Below are 16,508 nucleotides of genomic sequence, written 5' to 3' on the forward strand. Positions count from 1 at the left end.
AGGGTCAGGTCAGGCTGAGCTCTGAATACCAGTTTAATCTTGGAGCTGCCTGCAAGCTCTCCCAAAGCTGCTCCCCTTTTTCCCTTCTTAAGTAGTCTCTTGGTCCTTAAAGATAAATGAAAACCGGGATTGAGGAAAAAGGTGTACATGGGGGGAGGGGGAGAATGTCCCAAGACCTTGCTTTCAAAGCTTTTTTTTTTTTTTTAACCTAGGGAGAGGCCGGAGCGAGCGGAAGGGCCAGAACTGAGGGAAATTGACTCGGGGGTGGGGTGAGGGCAGACAGGCGGACAGCTCCGCATTCCCTTGAGAGTGAAGGAATTCGCACCCCAATTCCCCACCACCGCCACCATTGTCTAGGATGTAATCTAGGGAACCCTCCGCACTGAATAACTCCAGCTCTCCTCTCCTCACTGCTCCCCACCCCACCCCCAGTCAGTCCTTTGCCGCCAGCCCCCACCCCGGGATCCACAACTGAGTCCCCTCTAGCCCCCGCGTCGCGGGCGCCGCTCCCCTCTTTGCCATCCTCGCCCCTCGTGACGGCGCGGGGGCGCGGGCCCTTTAAGAGCAGCGGGACCTGCGAGCGGCGGCTTGGAGGAGAGCGCAGTCGTCCGGCGGGCTCGGGAGGACACGGCGCCGAGGACCGGGCTCGGGAAGCCCTGTGTGCGCAGCCAAGCAGAGTCGGGGAGCGCGCCCAACTGCCTCTCCCCAACCTTGTCATCCCTTCTGACTCCTGGCCGGGGCCCTCCCCTCCGCCCGCCCCGCCCTGGCCCCGCCCCGGCCCGGGCCGCGGGGACGAGGAGCCGGGACGCCGGTGCCGCAGCCCCAGGCAGGTGAGAAGAGCTGGGCGCCTCCATCCCCAGCCTGTGGCAGCGTTCAGCAGCTCGGCCCCGCACCGGCCCGGGGGCGCGTCAAGGTGACTAGCATGCGGGAGATAGGGGTTTCAGCCTGCCATGGGGATGCTTAGCTGAGAAGGGGGTTTGGATGCTCCTGTCTTTGCGGAGAGCCCAGGGCGCGCGGGCCCAGGAGCGCCGGCGGGAGGGACCGGCCAAGGCGTCGCTCCCAAGGATGGTGAGCTGGACGCAGCGGGAGGCCCAGAGCCTCCTCTTCCTCCGCCTTCCCCTCGTCCGTCCTGCTCTCACGCTGTTATCCTGACCTCCTAGCGGGCAGCCTCCGCCGGCTGGCCCATCGCACTCACCCACTCAGCCATCCAGTCCCCAGGGTCTGCTGGCCTGCGGGGTAAGGAGATTAGAGCCAGTGTGGGGCGGAAGGAGCGGGCGAGGGCTTTAAAGGACCGGGCTGGAGCTGGGCTGGGGTTGGGCCGGGGCTGCGCGGGGCCGAGCAGACGTCGGGACTGAGCATGGCTGCACCGGGAATGGGACTTGGGCAGTGATGCCCAGGCCGCGGGGAATGGGGTGCTGACAACCGTGGATCTGGCCTGAGAAGGAGGCGGGGAATGAGGGTGGGTGGGCAGCATTAGAAAGCAAAGGCGCTTAGAGCAGGGCTCGGGATGTGCCCTGAACTGAGCAGGCCCTCTCCAAGCAGGCCGGCGGCATGATGGCAGAGAAGGCGCTGGAGGCTGTGGGCTGTGGACTAGGGCCGGGGGCTGTGGCCATGGCTGTGGTGCTGGAGGACGGGGCGGAGCCCCCTGTGCTGACCACGCACCTGAAGAAGGTGGAGAATCACATCACCGAAGCCCAGCGCTTCTCCCACCTACCCAAGCGCTCCGCCGTGGACATCGAGTTCGTGGAGCTGTCCTACTCCGTGCGGGAGGGGCCTTGCTGGCGCAAACGGGGTAGGGAACTGGGGAACCGCTGGGTTGCCTCTCCTGGAACTTGAGGCGAGGGTGGCCCCTTTTTTGCAAGTCCCACATCAGTGGGCCCTGTGGGACACTGAAATATGTGCCTCAGACCCTCCCTCTCTGTGGAGGCAGTGGAGGTGCCAGAGTCGCTGCTCCCCCACAGCTGAGGGGCCAGCACTGTGGGGCACTGGGTTCAATTGGTCATTGAAGCTTTCCTCTTCTAAACAGGCTCTATGACCTCTGGTTCTTGGTGAATTTCCCTTTATTATTTTACACAGGATCTCTGCCTTTGAGGGCTGGGATAAGAAAGTGGTGGGAGGGGCTGTATCTTCAGGGAGGGGAGTTCTATTTGGTCTACCTAAAGAACACTGTTAATTTTTTGAAGGTGTTCTCATTCCTGTCATCTTACTTCATTCTTGCCACAGTCCTTTGAAGCAGGCAGGGTGGAGGTTTGGCAGGATGGAGATCATCCCATGTTACCAATAAGGAAACTGAGGCCCAGGGAAGTTGAGTAACTTGACCAGTGTCACACAGGTAATAAGCGGTAGAGCTGGGACCAGAAGCCAGGTTTCCTGGCTCTCCATGCATTGTTCTTTTTCCTCTCTTAGTTAAGAATGCTGGCACACCTCCCTGTCCTCCCAATCAGGACAAGTCTGGGTAGGGCCACTGGCTGTGTTCCCCTGAACCTGACCATCTCCTGCATTCCTTGCCTTGAACAGCTTGAGCAGGGATGGGGAAGCTGTATTTGCTTCCCAGAGCCTGGGTGTGGGCCAGGGGTGGAGCTGGGACATTGTTCTCCGAGATTTAAGGTTTGTGGGTGCTTCAGGAAGGGACTGAACAAGAGCTGTCTTCCACTCCCCACCCTCACTCTGATGAGGGGCTCAGAAGTCCCGGGGCTTGAGCCAATGGAAACTGAGGCACCCGGGCTCCCTGCACAGTGCTGTAGCCCTAAGCAGTCTCTCTCGGCCCTAAGACCAGCTCTGTGCAAAATGACTTGGTAGCTATTATTTCCTTAGCCTTCTCATTTCCTCACAGTTTTAAGGAGAAATGAAGATAAAAAAGAAATGTGCTAGGTGGGCCAGCTCTCTGGTTTCTTCAACTCAATGGCCACAGGTTGACACCTATGACCTGGTCTTTCCTTTTGATCTTGCCAGCCCCATTCCACTCTACTGTCCCTTTTTGCTAGCCCCTTTCTCTGCCCTCTGTCCTTACCTTTCTGACTTCTCTTTGCCCTTGAATCCCTCTCCCCTTTTCTAGAAGACAGAAAGCAATTAAGGGCAGGCAGAGAGCAAACAGGGCAAGGGGCATGGAGAGAGAGATTTCTTTTCCTCTGTAAGGATTTGCCACCCCAAACTCAATTGCTGTTGAGTCAATTCCAACTCATAATGACCCTATATATGTGGCATTTCTCATTTTTTCAAAATACTTTTCTATTAATTATTATTATCTCATTTAATATTCACAGTAAACCTATTAAGTCCTTGGGAGGAGACATTCTTATCTTTCTTTTACAGATGAGGAAACTGAGGCCCTGAAAGATTAAGTGACTTGACAAAATTGCAGAGTTACTGACTGAGGCAGGACTAGAACCTCGACCTTGTGACCTTTCGATTATAGTACTGGTATAGAATGATGGATGTGTTGCTTCGTCTCCTCCTGCAGGAGGCAAAGAGAGGACCTTCAACTTTTACTTTATAGCAATGGCTCTTAAACTTTCCTGGAGTCATGGACTCCTTTGAGAATCTGCCAGAAACCACAGTCCTCTCCCCAGAAGATTGCACACCCATACCTGACACTTTGCACATCATTTCCAGAAGTTGCTGGACCCCCTGATCTCCTTTGGGGCCGCAGACATTTGGTTAAGAGTCTTTGCTTTAGAGAAAGGAGATAACTTGCTCTTTCTGGGGTGAAAAGTCTAAGTGGTTTGTTCCTGGACTGGTGTCTTCAGCCTGAAGGCTTGGCAGGCTCCCTTCCAGGCTGAGCACTTATGGTACAGCAGGAGTCTGGAGACTTGGGTTCCTAGCCACTGATAAGCTGTGTGACTTTGGGCAGCCTGCTTACCCTCTCTTGGCCTTACTTTCCTCATCTGTAAACAGGGATGATCAAAATACCCACTGTACAGGTTTGTTATGAAGCTCAGCTGAGATAATATCTGTGAAAGTGCCTTGAGAAAGTCAAATGTAAGGTGATATTTGTATTAGGCATCCGTGTTTGATCCAGTGTTTGGCTGTGATTAAATGAGGGGAAGGTTCATCATTGCCAATTTCTTCCCCTGCAAAAGAATCCCTTCCCATGAGTGGCTCTGAAAAGAATATGCTGGAGTATACAACCAGGCATCTTTCTGATTGATGGTAATGATGACTGAGGCAGAGGGTTGGAACCTATGTGCTCCCTCTTCCTGTAAAGAACTTGCTGTGTGACCTTGGATGAGTCACTGGATATTCCTGGGTCCCAGTTGCCTCACCTATATTGTTACAGGAACAACTGAGGTAATGAGATTTGTAAACTGTAAAGTGCCATCTAGGTACTTGGTGTGATCAGGAGGCAACAGTGGACCTTGTACCTATAGAACACAGCTATATATATTGGATCCAGTGCCCAGTCCTGGGCGCTCTGAAGGGAGGTTAAAGATGGCATCCCTTCACTGTCTCCACTAATGAGGTAGAGTAGGGAGGGAATTGGGTTCTGTGGGGATTGGAGGAGGGTATAGAAGGGAGAGTGTTAGGATGAGGGGATTAGTGTCTCCTCCCCACATGAGGCAGGTCTGCAAGCATAGCATTCAAGGCGCTCCTCACTGGCCTCATCCTTTCTCTCCATCCCCGTATCTCACCAGGTAACTCCAGCTGGTCTGTGCCCTCTGTTCTCTAGGTTGCACTATATATACACTTGCACAGCAGCAGGGCTTTTCCCCCAAAGCCTGGAGGGGCCTCTGCCTTTTGAAATCCTGCTCATCCTTCAAGACTTAGCTCAAATGCTCCCTCTTCCATGAAGCCATTCCAGACTTTCCCTCTGCCTTCCCCCCTCCACTGTTGATTCCATTTTTTGCATTCTTATAGCATGTTATTTGTATAACCCATATTTTATACCCATATTTTATTTTTCCTCAGGTCCTAGATGTTTTCTTGTTCATCTTCCTTGCCTAGACCATGACCTTCTGGGTATAAGAACTCAGAAACTGTGTCTTCATTTTTTTTTGTCCAGGTATCTGGTACAGAGCTTGGCATATAGGCATATAGCGAATATCAGTAAGCATCCGTCAAATGTAATTAGTAATAAAATGCCACTTTCAATGCACTCTGTGTGCCAAGCACTGTGTCGTATGCTTTATATACATCATCTCATTGAATCTTTACAACAACCCTATGAGATAGGTGCTATCATCCTCGTTTTACAGATAAGGGACCTGAAGCTCAGAGAGGTTAAGGAACTTGCCTGAGGTCACATAGCTGGTAAGTGTGGAGCCAGGATTTGAACCCAGACCCACCTGACTTCATATCAGTACTCTTAATGCATATGCCACCTCCCAATGAATGAATGAAAGGTGAGATTTTTGGGGGCCATGTTAGGGGCTGGAGAGACAAGCCCAGTGGGCAGAGAGCACAAAGCAAGAAGGCTTTTTTCAGAATGAGGCAGAAACTCTGAGAACATACATTCATAGAACAAACACTTACTGAGCATCTACTACATGCCAGTCTGCTGAGGTGAAAAGTTGAGTGAGACTAGACCCTGCCCCCAAGGAACTCATTGACTAAGAGGCTGGGGGAGAGGAGGTGAGTGACAGGCACATCAGGTGAGGAACACAAACAAGCAGGCATATGAAAAACGGTATGAGAGCTCGGGAGAGTCAGCCTGATCAGTCTTCCTGGCGGGGGTGCGAGAGTGGCTACCGTGTTTATGGGAGAGACCAGGGTCTTCTATAATCGTGATCTGGTCTCCACACCCATCTATGAGTTATGTGGGTTTTTCTATGGCCTTCAGGAGAGGATTGTTGCCTCTAATACTTTGACATTAGTGGTGGTCATTTTTAGAGGAATAGGATGAGAGGATGTGGGGTACTGCTGGGCCTATTGAGTAGGGATTGCCTATTTCACTGATGGCCATAGCTGCTGCTAAGAGTTTTGGGTCACCTCTGTTCACTATAGCCCTGATCAGAAGTTTCTTCCCCACGCACTGCAGGTTATAAGACCCTCCTCAAGTGCCTATCGGGCAAATTCTGCCGCCGGGAGCTGATTGGCATCATGGGCCCCTCGGGGGCTGGCAAGTCCACGTTCATGAACATCTTGGCAGGGTACAGGTGAGGAGAAGGGTAGGGTGGGATGGGGGATGGGGCCCAGGAAGAAGGATCTCCTGGGGAGCAGGTAAAGGCTTGTCTTAGTCATCTAGTGCTGCTATAACAGAAATATCACAAGTGGATGGCTTTAACAAACAGAAATTTATTTTCTCACAGTAAAGTAGGCTAAAAGTCCAAATTCAGGGTGTCAGCTCCAGGAGAAAACTTTCTCTTTCTGTTGGCTCTGGAGGAAGGTCCTTGTCTTCAGTCTTCCCTTGGTCTGAGAGCATCTCAGTGGAGGAACCTCAGGTCCAAAGGATGTGCTCTGCTGCTTTCTTGGTGGTATGAGGTTCCCCCACTCTCTGCTTGCTTCCCTTTCCTTTTATCTCTTGAGAGATAAAAGGTGGTACAGGCCACATCCCAGGAAAACTCCCTTTACATCGGATCAGGGAGGTGACCTGAGTAAGGGTAGTGTTATAATCTCACCCTAATCCTCTTCACATAAAATTATAATCACAAAATGGAAGACAACCACAGAATACTGGGAATCATGGCCTAACCAAGTAAATACACACGTTTTTGGGGGGACATAATTCAATCCATGACATTCCACCCCTTGGCCCCTAAAAAATCACATTCTTGCAACATGCAAAACATATTCACCCCATCATATCATAGCAAAAGTCTTAACTCCAAGTCCAAAATCCAAAAATTCTGCTTCATCTGTGAAATCTAAAATACAAGTTATCTGCTTCCAAAGGTACAATGGCAGAACAGGCACAAGCTAGACATTTCCATTACAAATAGGAGAAATTGGAGGAAAAGAAGGGATAACAGTCACCAAGCAAGTCAGCAGAACTGATTACTTTAGCCCTCAAGGCTTTGGAAATAATCCTTTGTTCTCTGAGACCATTTACACAATAGACCTGCCCTCCAGATAGGTATTAGCCACACTCTCTAGATTCTGAGTGCAAGCCCCTTGGTCCTGGGCTTCAGCTCTGCCTTCCAGGCTCACTGGGACAGCAACTCTGCTCCCTCGGCTTTAGGTGCAAAATTCTCCTAGTCAATCTGAGTGGCAACTCCACCCGTAGAAACACCAGAGGTCCTGGCCATACCTTTCGAGACTGAGGCAGCTCGGCTTCTTGCATTCCTTGTCTCTTCAGCTTCTGCTTCCTGGTTTCTTGGCCTCTCAGCTCCTTGGGCCACATGCCCGCACCTGCCCTACTGGGGCAAGTGTTCCAAAGCTCTGTAGTTCTACCAACAAGTGCCTGGAGGCACCCCAGTCTGCCATGAAGCCTCCTGTGCACAGGAACTCAGCTCTCTGGTTCCGTGGGTCAGCAAGCCTAACTCCATCGACAAGTGCCTGGAAGCACGCCACTCCACCAGGAAGCCTCCTGCGCACAGGCACTCAGCTCTCTCAACTGTGGGTCGGCTCCAGTGCTGTCTGGTGCTGGCCTCCTGGTTCTGCTGCTACTGGTTCTCTGTCGCTGCTGCTTCTCTGCCGCTGCAGGTTCTCTGCTGCTGCTGGCTCTCTGTCAATGTTACTCCTTTACCCATTCACAGTTTCAAAACCACTTCCACATTTTAGGTGTCTGTTAGAGAAGCACCCCACTCTCGGTACCAAATTCTATCTTGGTCATCTAGTGCTGCTATCACAGAAACACCACAAGTGGATGGCTTTAACAAACAGAAGTTTATTTTCTCACAGTAAAGTAGGCTAAAAGTCCAAATTCAGGGTGTCAGCTCCAGGTGAAAACTTTCTCTTTCTGTTGGCTCTGGAGGAAGGTCCTTGTCTTCAGTCTTCCCTTGGTCTGAGAGCATCTCAGTGGAGGAACCTCAGGTCCAAAGGATGTGCTCTGCTGCTTTCTTGGTGGTATGAGGTTCCCCTACTCTCTGCTTGCTTCTCTTTCATCTTTTGAGAGATAAAAGGTGGTGCAGGCCACACCCCAGGGAAACTCCCTTTACATCGGATCAGGGAGGTGACCTGAGTAAGGGTGGTGTTACAAACCCACCCTAATCCTCCTAACATAAAATTATAATCACAAAATGGAAGACAACCATAGAATACTGGGAATCATGGCCTAACCAAGTAAATACACACGTTTTTGGGGGGACATAATTCAATCCATGACAGGGATCCTAAAGTAGGTGTGGCCAATGCTCATTCTCACCATTGCTCCTGCAGGGAGTCTGGCATGAAGGGGCAGATCCTGGTCAATGGGAGGCCACGGGAGCTGAGGACCTTCCGCAAAATGTCCTGTTACATCATGCAGGATGACATGCTGCTGCCACACCTAACAGTTTTGGAAGCCATGATGGTGAGGGCTAGATGGCCATCTTCTCTTCCCACCCACCCTTAATCTGCTATCTGCTGTCCTCATCCTCCTCATTGGCCAAGGGGTCAAGGCAGGGCCCCCTTCCACACATACCTGACTAGCCTACTCTCTGGGCTCCAGGTCTCTGCTAACCTGAAGCTGAGTGAGAAGCAAGAGGTGAAGAAGGAGCTGGTAAGCGTGGAGGGGAGGGAATGGGACAGCTTCCCCTTTTGGTGCTACTGAGTTCTGGGGCCCCAAGTTGGAGGGTGGGAGAGTGGTCGCCAAGGCTGGGACAGTGGACTTAAGGGAGATGCTGTTTTAAATTGGGCCATGCCCAGAGGAAGCAGAGACTATGAAGCTGATCTGGGGTGGGTGGGGGGGCTGGCCAGGTAACAGAGATCCTGACGGCACTGGGCCTGATGTCCTGCTCCCACACGAGGACAGCCCTGCTCTCCGGCGGGCAGAGGAAGCGCCTGGCCATCGCTCTGGAGCTGGTCAACAACCCACCTGTCATGTTCTTTGACGAGCCCACCAGGTAGTTCTCCTCGCTTCTCCCACCAGAATTCCTCCCTCCCCTAGCCTGGGGCTGGAGGCTGCATCTTGCCATTGCTGCTGGAGACGAGAGCCTCTGTTTGCAGCCCCCGGGGCCAAGATAAAGCCTAGTTCCTCATTTCCATCCCTGCCAGTCCTGCCCTATCTGGGGTATCCTGTTGCTATGAACAGCCCCATCCTTCACCCAGGCAGAAATCCAGTTGTCCTCATTGATGCCTTCTTCCCCTTCTCCCCCGGACAGCCAATCAGTCGATGAGGCCTTTGATTCTACCTCCTTTAGATAGCTCTTGGATTTGCCCCTGCCCCTGTCCTCAGAGCCAGCATTTCAGCTCAGGACATCATCAGCTCTTGCCTGCATTTCTGCAACAGACTCCTGTCTCCTTACCTCCTGTCTCTCCCAGCCGATCCTTCCCCCACACTTGAGCCAGAGTGATCATTCTAAAAGACAAATCTGGCAATATTTAATTACCTGCTTAAAAACACGCAATCGTTTGCCCTCAGAATAAAGTCAGATGACCTACAAGGTCTTGTTCCCAACTTACTTTTCCAGCCTCGGGTCTTCCTTCATCCTGTCTTGCATTTTATGCTCTAATAATAATGAGTTGCTTAAAATTCCCTGGTCAAACCATGTGTTTCATGCCTCTAAGCTTTGCACGTGCTGTGTCTTCTGCCGGGAATGCCCTTCACCATGAACCTCCCCTTCTACCTTCACCTGGCTTAACTCATTTTTTTTTTCCTTCAGCATCTTTTTTTTTTTTTTTTAATTGTAGTAAATATATAGTCGGAATCGACTTGACAGCACTGGGTTTTTTGGGTAAATATATAGGTAACAAAACATTGGGCATTTCAACAATCTTCATATATATAGTTCAGTGACATTAATTATGATCATTCCATTATTCAACCATCACCCTTATCACCTGGCTTAACTTTTACTTCTTCCAGGCTCACTCAGGAAACCTCTGACTCCCCTCCAACACCCTCGTACAGAGTTAAAGCCTCCCCCTCTTCCTCATCCTGTATTTCTACAGCACTTTCCACATGGTCTAAATTGATCTGTGCACTTGTCTGTTTCTCCTTCCAGACCTTCGCCACCATAATCCCAGTGCCTGGCATACTGCAGGTGCTCAGTATATGCTTCCCAAAGTGAACAGTTCTCTGGGCTTCCTGGCCTCAAAATGCCTGAACCCTCCAGGGTGTACACAATATGAAGGTGGCCAGAGTGACCCCTTCCTGCCAGCTCCATGCCCTTTACAGCAGCTGTCCCACCCTAAGCAGCCCCTTCTCTTGGCCCCACCCACCCCCCTCACCCAGCTCCCTGGTGGCCTCTCTCTGGACAGTGGTCTGGATAGCGCCTCCTGTTTCCAAGTGGTGTCCCTCATGAAGTCCCTGGCCCAGGGAGGCCGTACCATCATCTGCACCATCCACCAGCCCAGTGCCAAGCTCTTTGAGATGTTTGACAAGGTGAGTACCTCCAGGACTCAAAGAAGATTGGCCTGAGGTAGGGAGAGGGAATGGGGTCATAGAGGTACTGGTGGGGCTTCGCCTTGTACGCTGGTCATGTTTTCCTCAGCTTTTTCTTTCCACCTCAGCTCTACATCCTGAGCCAGGGTCAGTGCATCTTCAAGGGCATGGTCACCAACTTGATTCCCTATCTGAAGGGGCAGGGCTTGCACTGCCCCACCTACCACAACCCTGCTGACTTTAGTGAGTAGGGACCTAAGGGAGGGGCTGGGATATGGTGGCGGTGGGCCAAACCTGGGGGCAGAGATCTCACTGTCACTTGCCTTCCCTACATATCCAAGGAGGGGTTAGCTTGCCCCTGGGAAGTGAGGGTGGATCTTTGCTGAGCACTCGCCTCTGTGTCCCCCAGTCATTGAGGTGGCCTCTGGCGAGTATGGAGACTTGAACCCCATGCTGTTCAGGGCTGTGCAGAATGGGCTCTGTGCCACGGCTGAGAAGAGCAGCCCTGAGAAGAATGAGGTCCCCCCCACCTGCCCCCCTTGCTCTCAGGTGAGTAGGGGTAGAGAGGGCAGAGAGGGCAGAGTGGGGGAAGGGAGAAGGTACCACGGAAAATGGCCCTGGCGAAGAGGCTGCTCCCAGAGGTATCGCAACCATTGGGTACTAAGAACAGCACAGGACTTGGAATGTTGTTGTTGTTGTTGGGTGCCATCAAGTTGATTCAGACTCTTAGCCAACCCATGTGACAGAGTAGAATTGCCTTATAGGGCCTTCTAGGCTATAATCTTTACGGAAGCAGATTGCTAGGTCTTTCCCCTGCAGAGTTGCTGGGTGGGCTAGCACTGTCAACCTTTCTGTTGGTAGCCAAGCCCTTAACCATTGTGCTACCAGGGCTTGGACTTGGAGTAGACCTACTATTAACAGCTATGTGACCTTGGGCAAGTTACCTAACCTTTCTGAGCCCAGTTTTCCATTCATTTATATGGTCAGCAAATTCTTATTGAGCATCTATAGTGTGTTCTCAGTACTAGCACATTGCTTGTGTAGTACGAAAGACAGACTTCATCTCTAGCCTCAGGGCCCATGTGGCTCACTCTCCTCTCTAACCTGGAGGTGAGGATACTTACCTCACAGGGTTATGGGGAGGACTGATTAGATATCATGCCAAGCTCTTAGCACTGGACCTGGTACAGCAGGTGTTTGTTCAGTTCTGGTTCTCGTCCGTAAATGAGATACTGTAACCCTTGAAAACTGGGAGGGCTAGTTGTTGCTATTGTTGTCAATATTAGCATTATTAAATAATATTATTGTGAAACTGGGGACATAAAGAAATTGTAACCTTAGGGTAAATATTTTTCAATGGATTAAAGAATAGAAGTGACCGATTGGTGTCCTTGACTCCCTTTCCTCCTCCCTTCCAAGGCTTTACCCCCTCGGTGTATTTTTCTCTGAATCTCACTCTGATTCACACCCCCGAATACAGCTTCCAGGTACAGAACTCAATGGTGGAGAATACTCCTTCTGTCCACCTGAAAGACCCCTGCCCTGGGGAAGGGCTCAGGGGTTTTCCCATTCGCTAGCTGGGTAGGCAATGGTGGTGGGTAGGCTCACCTGATCCTGTTTCCTCTCACCCAGGAAGTGGATCCCATTGAAAGCCACACCTTTGCCACCAGCACTCTCACGCAGTTCTGCATCCTCTTCAAGAGGACCTTCTTGTCCATCCTCAGGGACACGGTGAGGCATCAAGTTGGGAGAGAGGAGGCCTGGTCTTCTGGGGCCTCGGATCCTAGCAGATGGGATGGGAGTGGGGTCCCTCTTCCAGTGGCCCCCTATTGAGGTATATGAGTCTGTGAGGGCAGCTCTGAGTTCCTCCTCCAGGATGGCCTGCCCTGCAGCCTACCCACCCTGGCATATGGCTCACCCTGCCTGTCCCCCTCTCCGACCCCATGGTGGCGCCTCCCTCCCACAGGTCCTGACCCACCTGCGGTTCATGTCCCATGTGGTGATCGGTGTGCTCATTGGCCTCCTCTACCTGCACATTGGTGACGATGCCAGCAAGGTCTTCAACAACACCGGCTGCCTCTTCTTCTCCATGCTGTTCCTCATGTTCGCCGCCCTCATGCCAACTGTGCTCACCTGTGAGCTGAGCTGCCCTGGGCATGGGGCACAGGGTTGGGGCCAAGGTGTCGGGCAGCAGCGCTGCCTAAATCTGTCTGTCTCCTCAGTTCCCTTAGAGATGGCGGTCTTCATGAGGGAGCACCTCAACTACTGGTACAGCCTCAAAGCATACTACCTGGCCAAGACTATGGCCGATGTGCCCTTTCAGGTGAGCCTCTTCTTCCCATTTACCCACTGCTTCCATCTTGTCTTGCTCTGTCTACTCGCCCTTGGTTCCCCCAATGCTGTTACCTTCCATCTTTTCCTTTACTTCTCCTCACTTAGTAAATAGGTGGTGGGTACCTATCATGTCCTAGGTTCTATGCCAGGCACTGGGGATAAAAGCAATGAAGAAGGCTGACACAGTCTTGACTTGTGGAACTTGTGATCTAGTGGAAACAATAAATGACAGACAGAAAATGATGAAAGTAATAATCCCACAAATGACTCCGTAAACCTCATTAAAGGCAGTAACAGTGTAGGCTCTGGAACCTCACTACTAAATGCTAGTTGTGAGACCTTGGACAGGCCACCTCATCTGTCTGTGCTTCAGTGCACCCATCTATAACATGGGATGCTAGCACCTGCCGTAGCATTGGCTGTTCGGATTAACTAAGTTAATACATGCCAAATACTTAAGATAGTGCTTGGCACATACTAGCCAAAAACCAGCTGCCATCGAGTTGATTTCAACTCATGGCAACCCTATGTGTGTCAGAGCAGAACTGTGCTTTTCAGTGGCTGATTTTTGGAAGTAGATTGCCAGAACTTTCTTCCAAGGTGACTCTGGGTGGACTTGAACCTCCACTGTTAGTAGCCAAATGCGTTTAACCATTTGCACAACCCAGGGACTCCTGGCACATACTAAATATTAGCTTCTTTTGTTTTTAAATATTTTGTTGTGTTTTTGGTGAAAGTACAGGGTCACTATGAGTCAGAATCTACTCCACGGCACTGGGTTTGGTTTTTGGTTTATACGCAGCAAAACAGGTTCCCATTCACATAATGTTCAGTGACATTGCTTACATTCACATCGTTTCATCATTCTCACTATCTCCGCTCTAGTTGTTCCATTCCCATTAACCTAGTCTCATTTCCACCAACCTTCTCTATGCTTTAGAGTAGTTGTTGTCCCTTTGATCTCATATACATAATTTTTTTAAAAAGTGCAGTACTTAAGAGTACATTCTTTACTTTTTTGAGCTAACCTGCTATTTAGTTAAAAGGTGGCTTCAGGGAATAGCTTTGGCTCAGGGTGTAAAGAGTATCTCAGCGCAATAGTCTCAGGGATTCCTTCAGTCTCAGTGGGTCCAATAAGTCTAGATTCTTTGAGAATTTGAGTTCTGTTCCACGTTTTTCTCCCTTTCTGTTAGGATTCATCTGTTGTGACCCTGATGAGAATGTTCGATAGTGGGAGCTGGGCACCATCTAGTTCTTCTGGTCTCAAGGTAGAGCAGGCCATGGTTCATGGAGACAATTAGTCCTGTCATCTGATTCCTTCTCTGATTCTTGGATTTTCTTCTTTCTCTTTTGGTCCAGATGAATAGAGACCAATAGTTTTATCTTAGAATATTAATTTTTTGTTGTTATTACCACAACTACCTATTTATAAGCACGAGGGCTACCGCTAATCTGTAGGGTACCTTTGTGCAAATTAGAAGAATTAGTACTCCTTCCTCAGGGTGGATGCTTCACTGTGCCAGGGTGCATGGCCTGGTGAGCAGAGCACGAGCTGGATCTCAGCCTCTAGTCGCCTCTTGGTTGGGGAACAACATGCACAACTGTATGTCGTGGATGCAGTTAGTCCTTGCCCTCCATATAGTGATAGTCTCATAGGGTGAGCCCAGCACCCTCATATATAGAGTTAATGAATTAACAGCATAAGGAATCAGCCGGTACGGATGGAAAGGAGCTTAGAGGAAAAAGTCACTGTGCCTAAGAACTAGTCAGAGTGGACCTAATGGAAGAGGCGGGACTAAAACATGAAGAAGGTCCATGTAGTCAGGGAGGAAGGGGACATGTGTCAGTCTGGGGTGATGGCACGAAGCAGTGTGTGGAGGGAGGTACGCTCTGGGAATCGGTGTTCTAGAGGTTCCTGCCTGGGCGGGTAGGGTGGAGGGTCTTGGCCACCATGCCCTTCTAGCTGTCCTCCAGCTAGTCCATGCCCAGCCCTGTGCCTGCTCCCCAGGTGGTATGCCCAGCAGTGTACTGCAGCATCGTGTACTGGATGACGGGCCAGCCAGCCGAGACCAGCCGCTTCCTGCTCTTCTCAGCCCTGGCCACAGCAACCGCCTTGGTGGCCCAGTCTCTGGGGCTGCTGATCGGAGCTGCCTCCAATTCTCTACAGGTGGGAGGGGCCCTGAGAGGGGATGGGGTCTCACAGCAGGATGGAGGAGCTGGCCATAAGGGGAGGGATGAACCTGCAGGGAAACACTAGGGTCACTCTAGTCCTGGGTCTGTGCTGGTCACCCTGGTGACAGCTGGGTCTTCCTCCACTCTCCCCAGGTAGCCACATTTGTGGGGCCGGTTACCGCTATCCCTGTCCTCTTGTTTTCCGGCTTCTTTGTCTCTTTCAAGACCATCCCCACTTACCTTCAATGGAGCTCCTACCTCTCCTATGTCAGGTCAGCACCCCTTCCCTCACCATCTGCCCCTGCTCCTCCCCGCAGGGGGCCACACCCAGGTCTTCCTGAGCTGTACAAAGTCTGGCGCCTGCCCTACTATACTTTGGGGAGGGTACCCTTGTCCGCCCCCAGGAACAAGAGCACTACAGCTGGGTTCTCACAGTTTCCCAGGAAGGGGATCCCTGTGGTCTGTATCTTGTTCTGATGCCCCTGCATATGTAGGTATGGCTTTGAGGGAGTGATCCTGACAATCTATGGCATGGAGCGAGGAGACCTGATGTGCTCAGAGGAACGCTGCCCATTCCGGGAGCCGCAGAGCATCCTCCGAGCTCTAGATGTGGAGGATGCAAAGCTCTACATGGACTTCGTGGTCTTGGGCATCTTCTTCCTGGCCCTACGGCTGCTGGCATACCTCGTGCTCCGTTACCGGGTCAAGTCTGAGAGATAGAGCCTTGCGCCTGGCCTGCGCCCCTGCCCCGCAGCAGGAAGCCCCCAGCCTCAGCCCTTTGGGACTGTTTTAACCTTGTAGACTTGGGCACTGGTTGCTGGTGCAGCCACCCTTCCCTCCCTCGGCTCCTCCAAAGACTGACTAGCAGGCTGAGCTCCCAGCCCTGGCCCTGGGGGTGGGGGCTCCAGCCTCCCCAAGTACACTGGAGTTTTTCCCAAGTCGATGCGGTTTGTAGCTCCCTCACTCTTCTCTCCAACGCCTGCATGCAAAGACCATGAGGAGGCTGCCACCCTCTTCCTGCCCTTGGCACCCTCCTCTGTTGTGTGCCTGGGAGCTCCGGGCTCTCCAGGCCCTACTTACAACTGACCAAAGCGGCCCCTCTGGGGACCCCCACCACACAAGTGTTTGTAAACTGGGCTGCTATAAGGTTGGGGTTCCAGGGCTGGGCCCTGCTGGAGTCTCCCAGAAGTCCCATTATGGATGTTGGCATGGAGCAGGAAAGGACTCTGGAAGTCTCTTCCTCCTCCTCACCTTGTCCCCACCCCCAGACCCTGGCTGATTTGGACAATCTGCTGGGACAGAAGCTGGGTTTTCTGTCTTGGTCCCCCCTCTCAGTCCTAGGGATCTGACAGGCCTGGGGCCATGGGATGATCCTGTCTCCCCTTCCCGTCTCCTTTGATGGGAGATAGGGCCTGGTGGCACCTCTGCAATATTATCTGTGTTTTTCTTCCACCTGCCACCAGAACTGGCGGATGCACTTTATTCTGGGGGCAGGGTGAGGGGGGGCGAGACCCAGCGCTCCTTCCTGGCTGCTCCTGAGGCAATGTCTGCAATGCTCCCTCCCTCTCCCGGTTACAGACACTTACTTGCGAAAATGCAATCT

General features: G+C 51.7%; 1 protein-coding gene across 1 annotated transcript; it reads left to right on the forward strand.

The window, feature by feature from the left end:
* The first annotated feature begins 1,554 nt into the window (after positions 1 to 1,554).
* Positions 1,555 to 15,625, forward strand: ABCG4 (ATP binding cassette subfamily G member 4). Its single transcript, XM_049856834.1, has 14 exons — positions 1,555 to 1,792; positions 5,975 to 6,092; positions 8,254 to 8,386; positions 8,525 to 8,575; positions 8,773 to 8,918; positions 10,276 to 10,399; positions 10,528 to 10,642; positions 10,809 to 10,948; positions 12,032 to 12,130; positions 12,366 to 12,534; positions 12,622 to 12,722; positions 14,742 to 14,900; positions 15,059 to 15,177; positions 15,400 to 15,625. The coding sequence occupies exons 1-14, from the start codon at positions 1,555 to 1,557 to the stop codon at positions 15,623 to 15,625; spliced, it is 1,938 nt and encodes a 645-aa protein (XP_049712791.1).
* The last annotated feature ends 883 nt before the right edge of the window (positions 15,626 to 16,508 follow it).

Source organism: Elephas maximus, chromosome 17 (assembly GCF_024166365.1).
Source record: "Elephas maximus indicus isolate mEleMax1 chromosome 17, mEleMax1 primary haplotype, whole genome shotgun sequence".
Lineage (NCBI taxonomy): Eukaryota > Metazoa > Chordata > Mammalia > Proboscidea > Elephantidae > Elephas > Elephas maximus.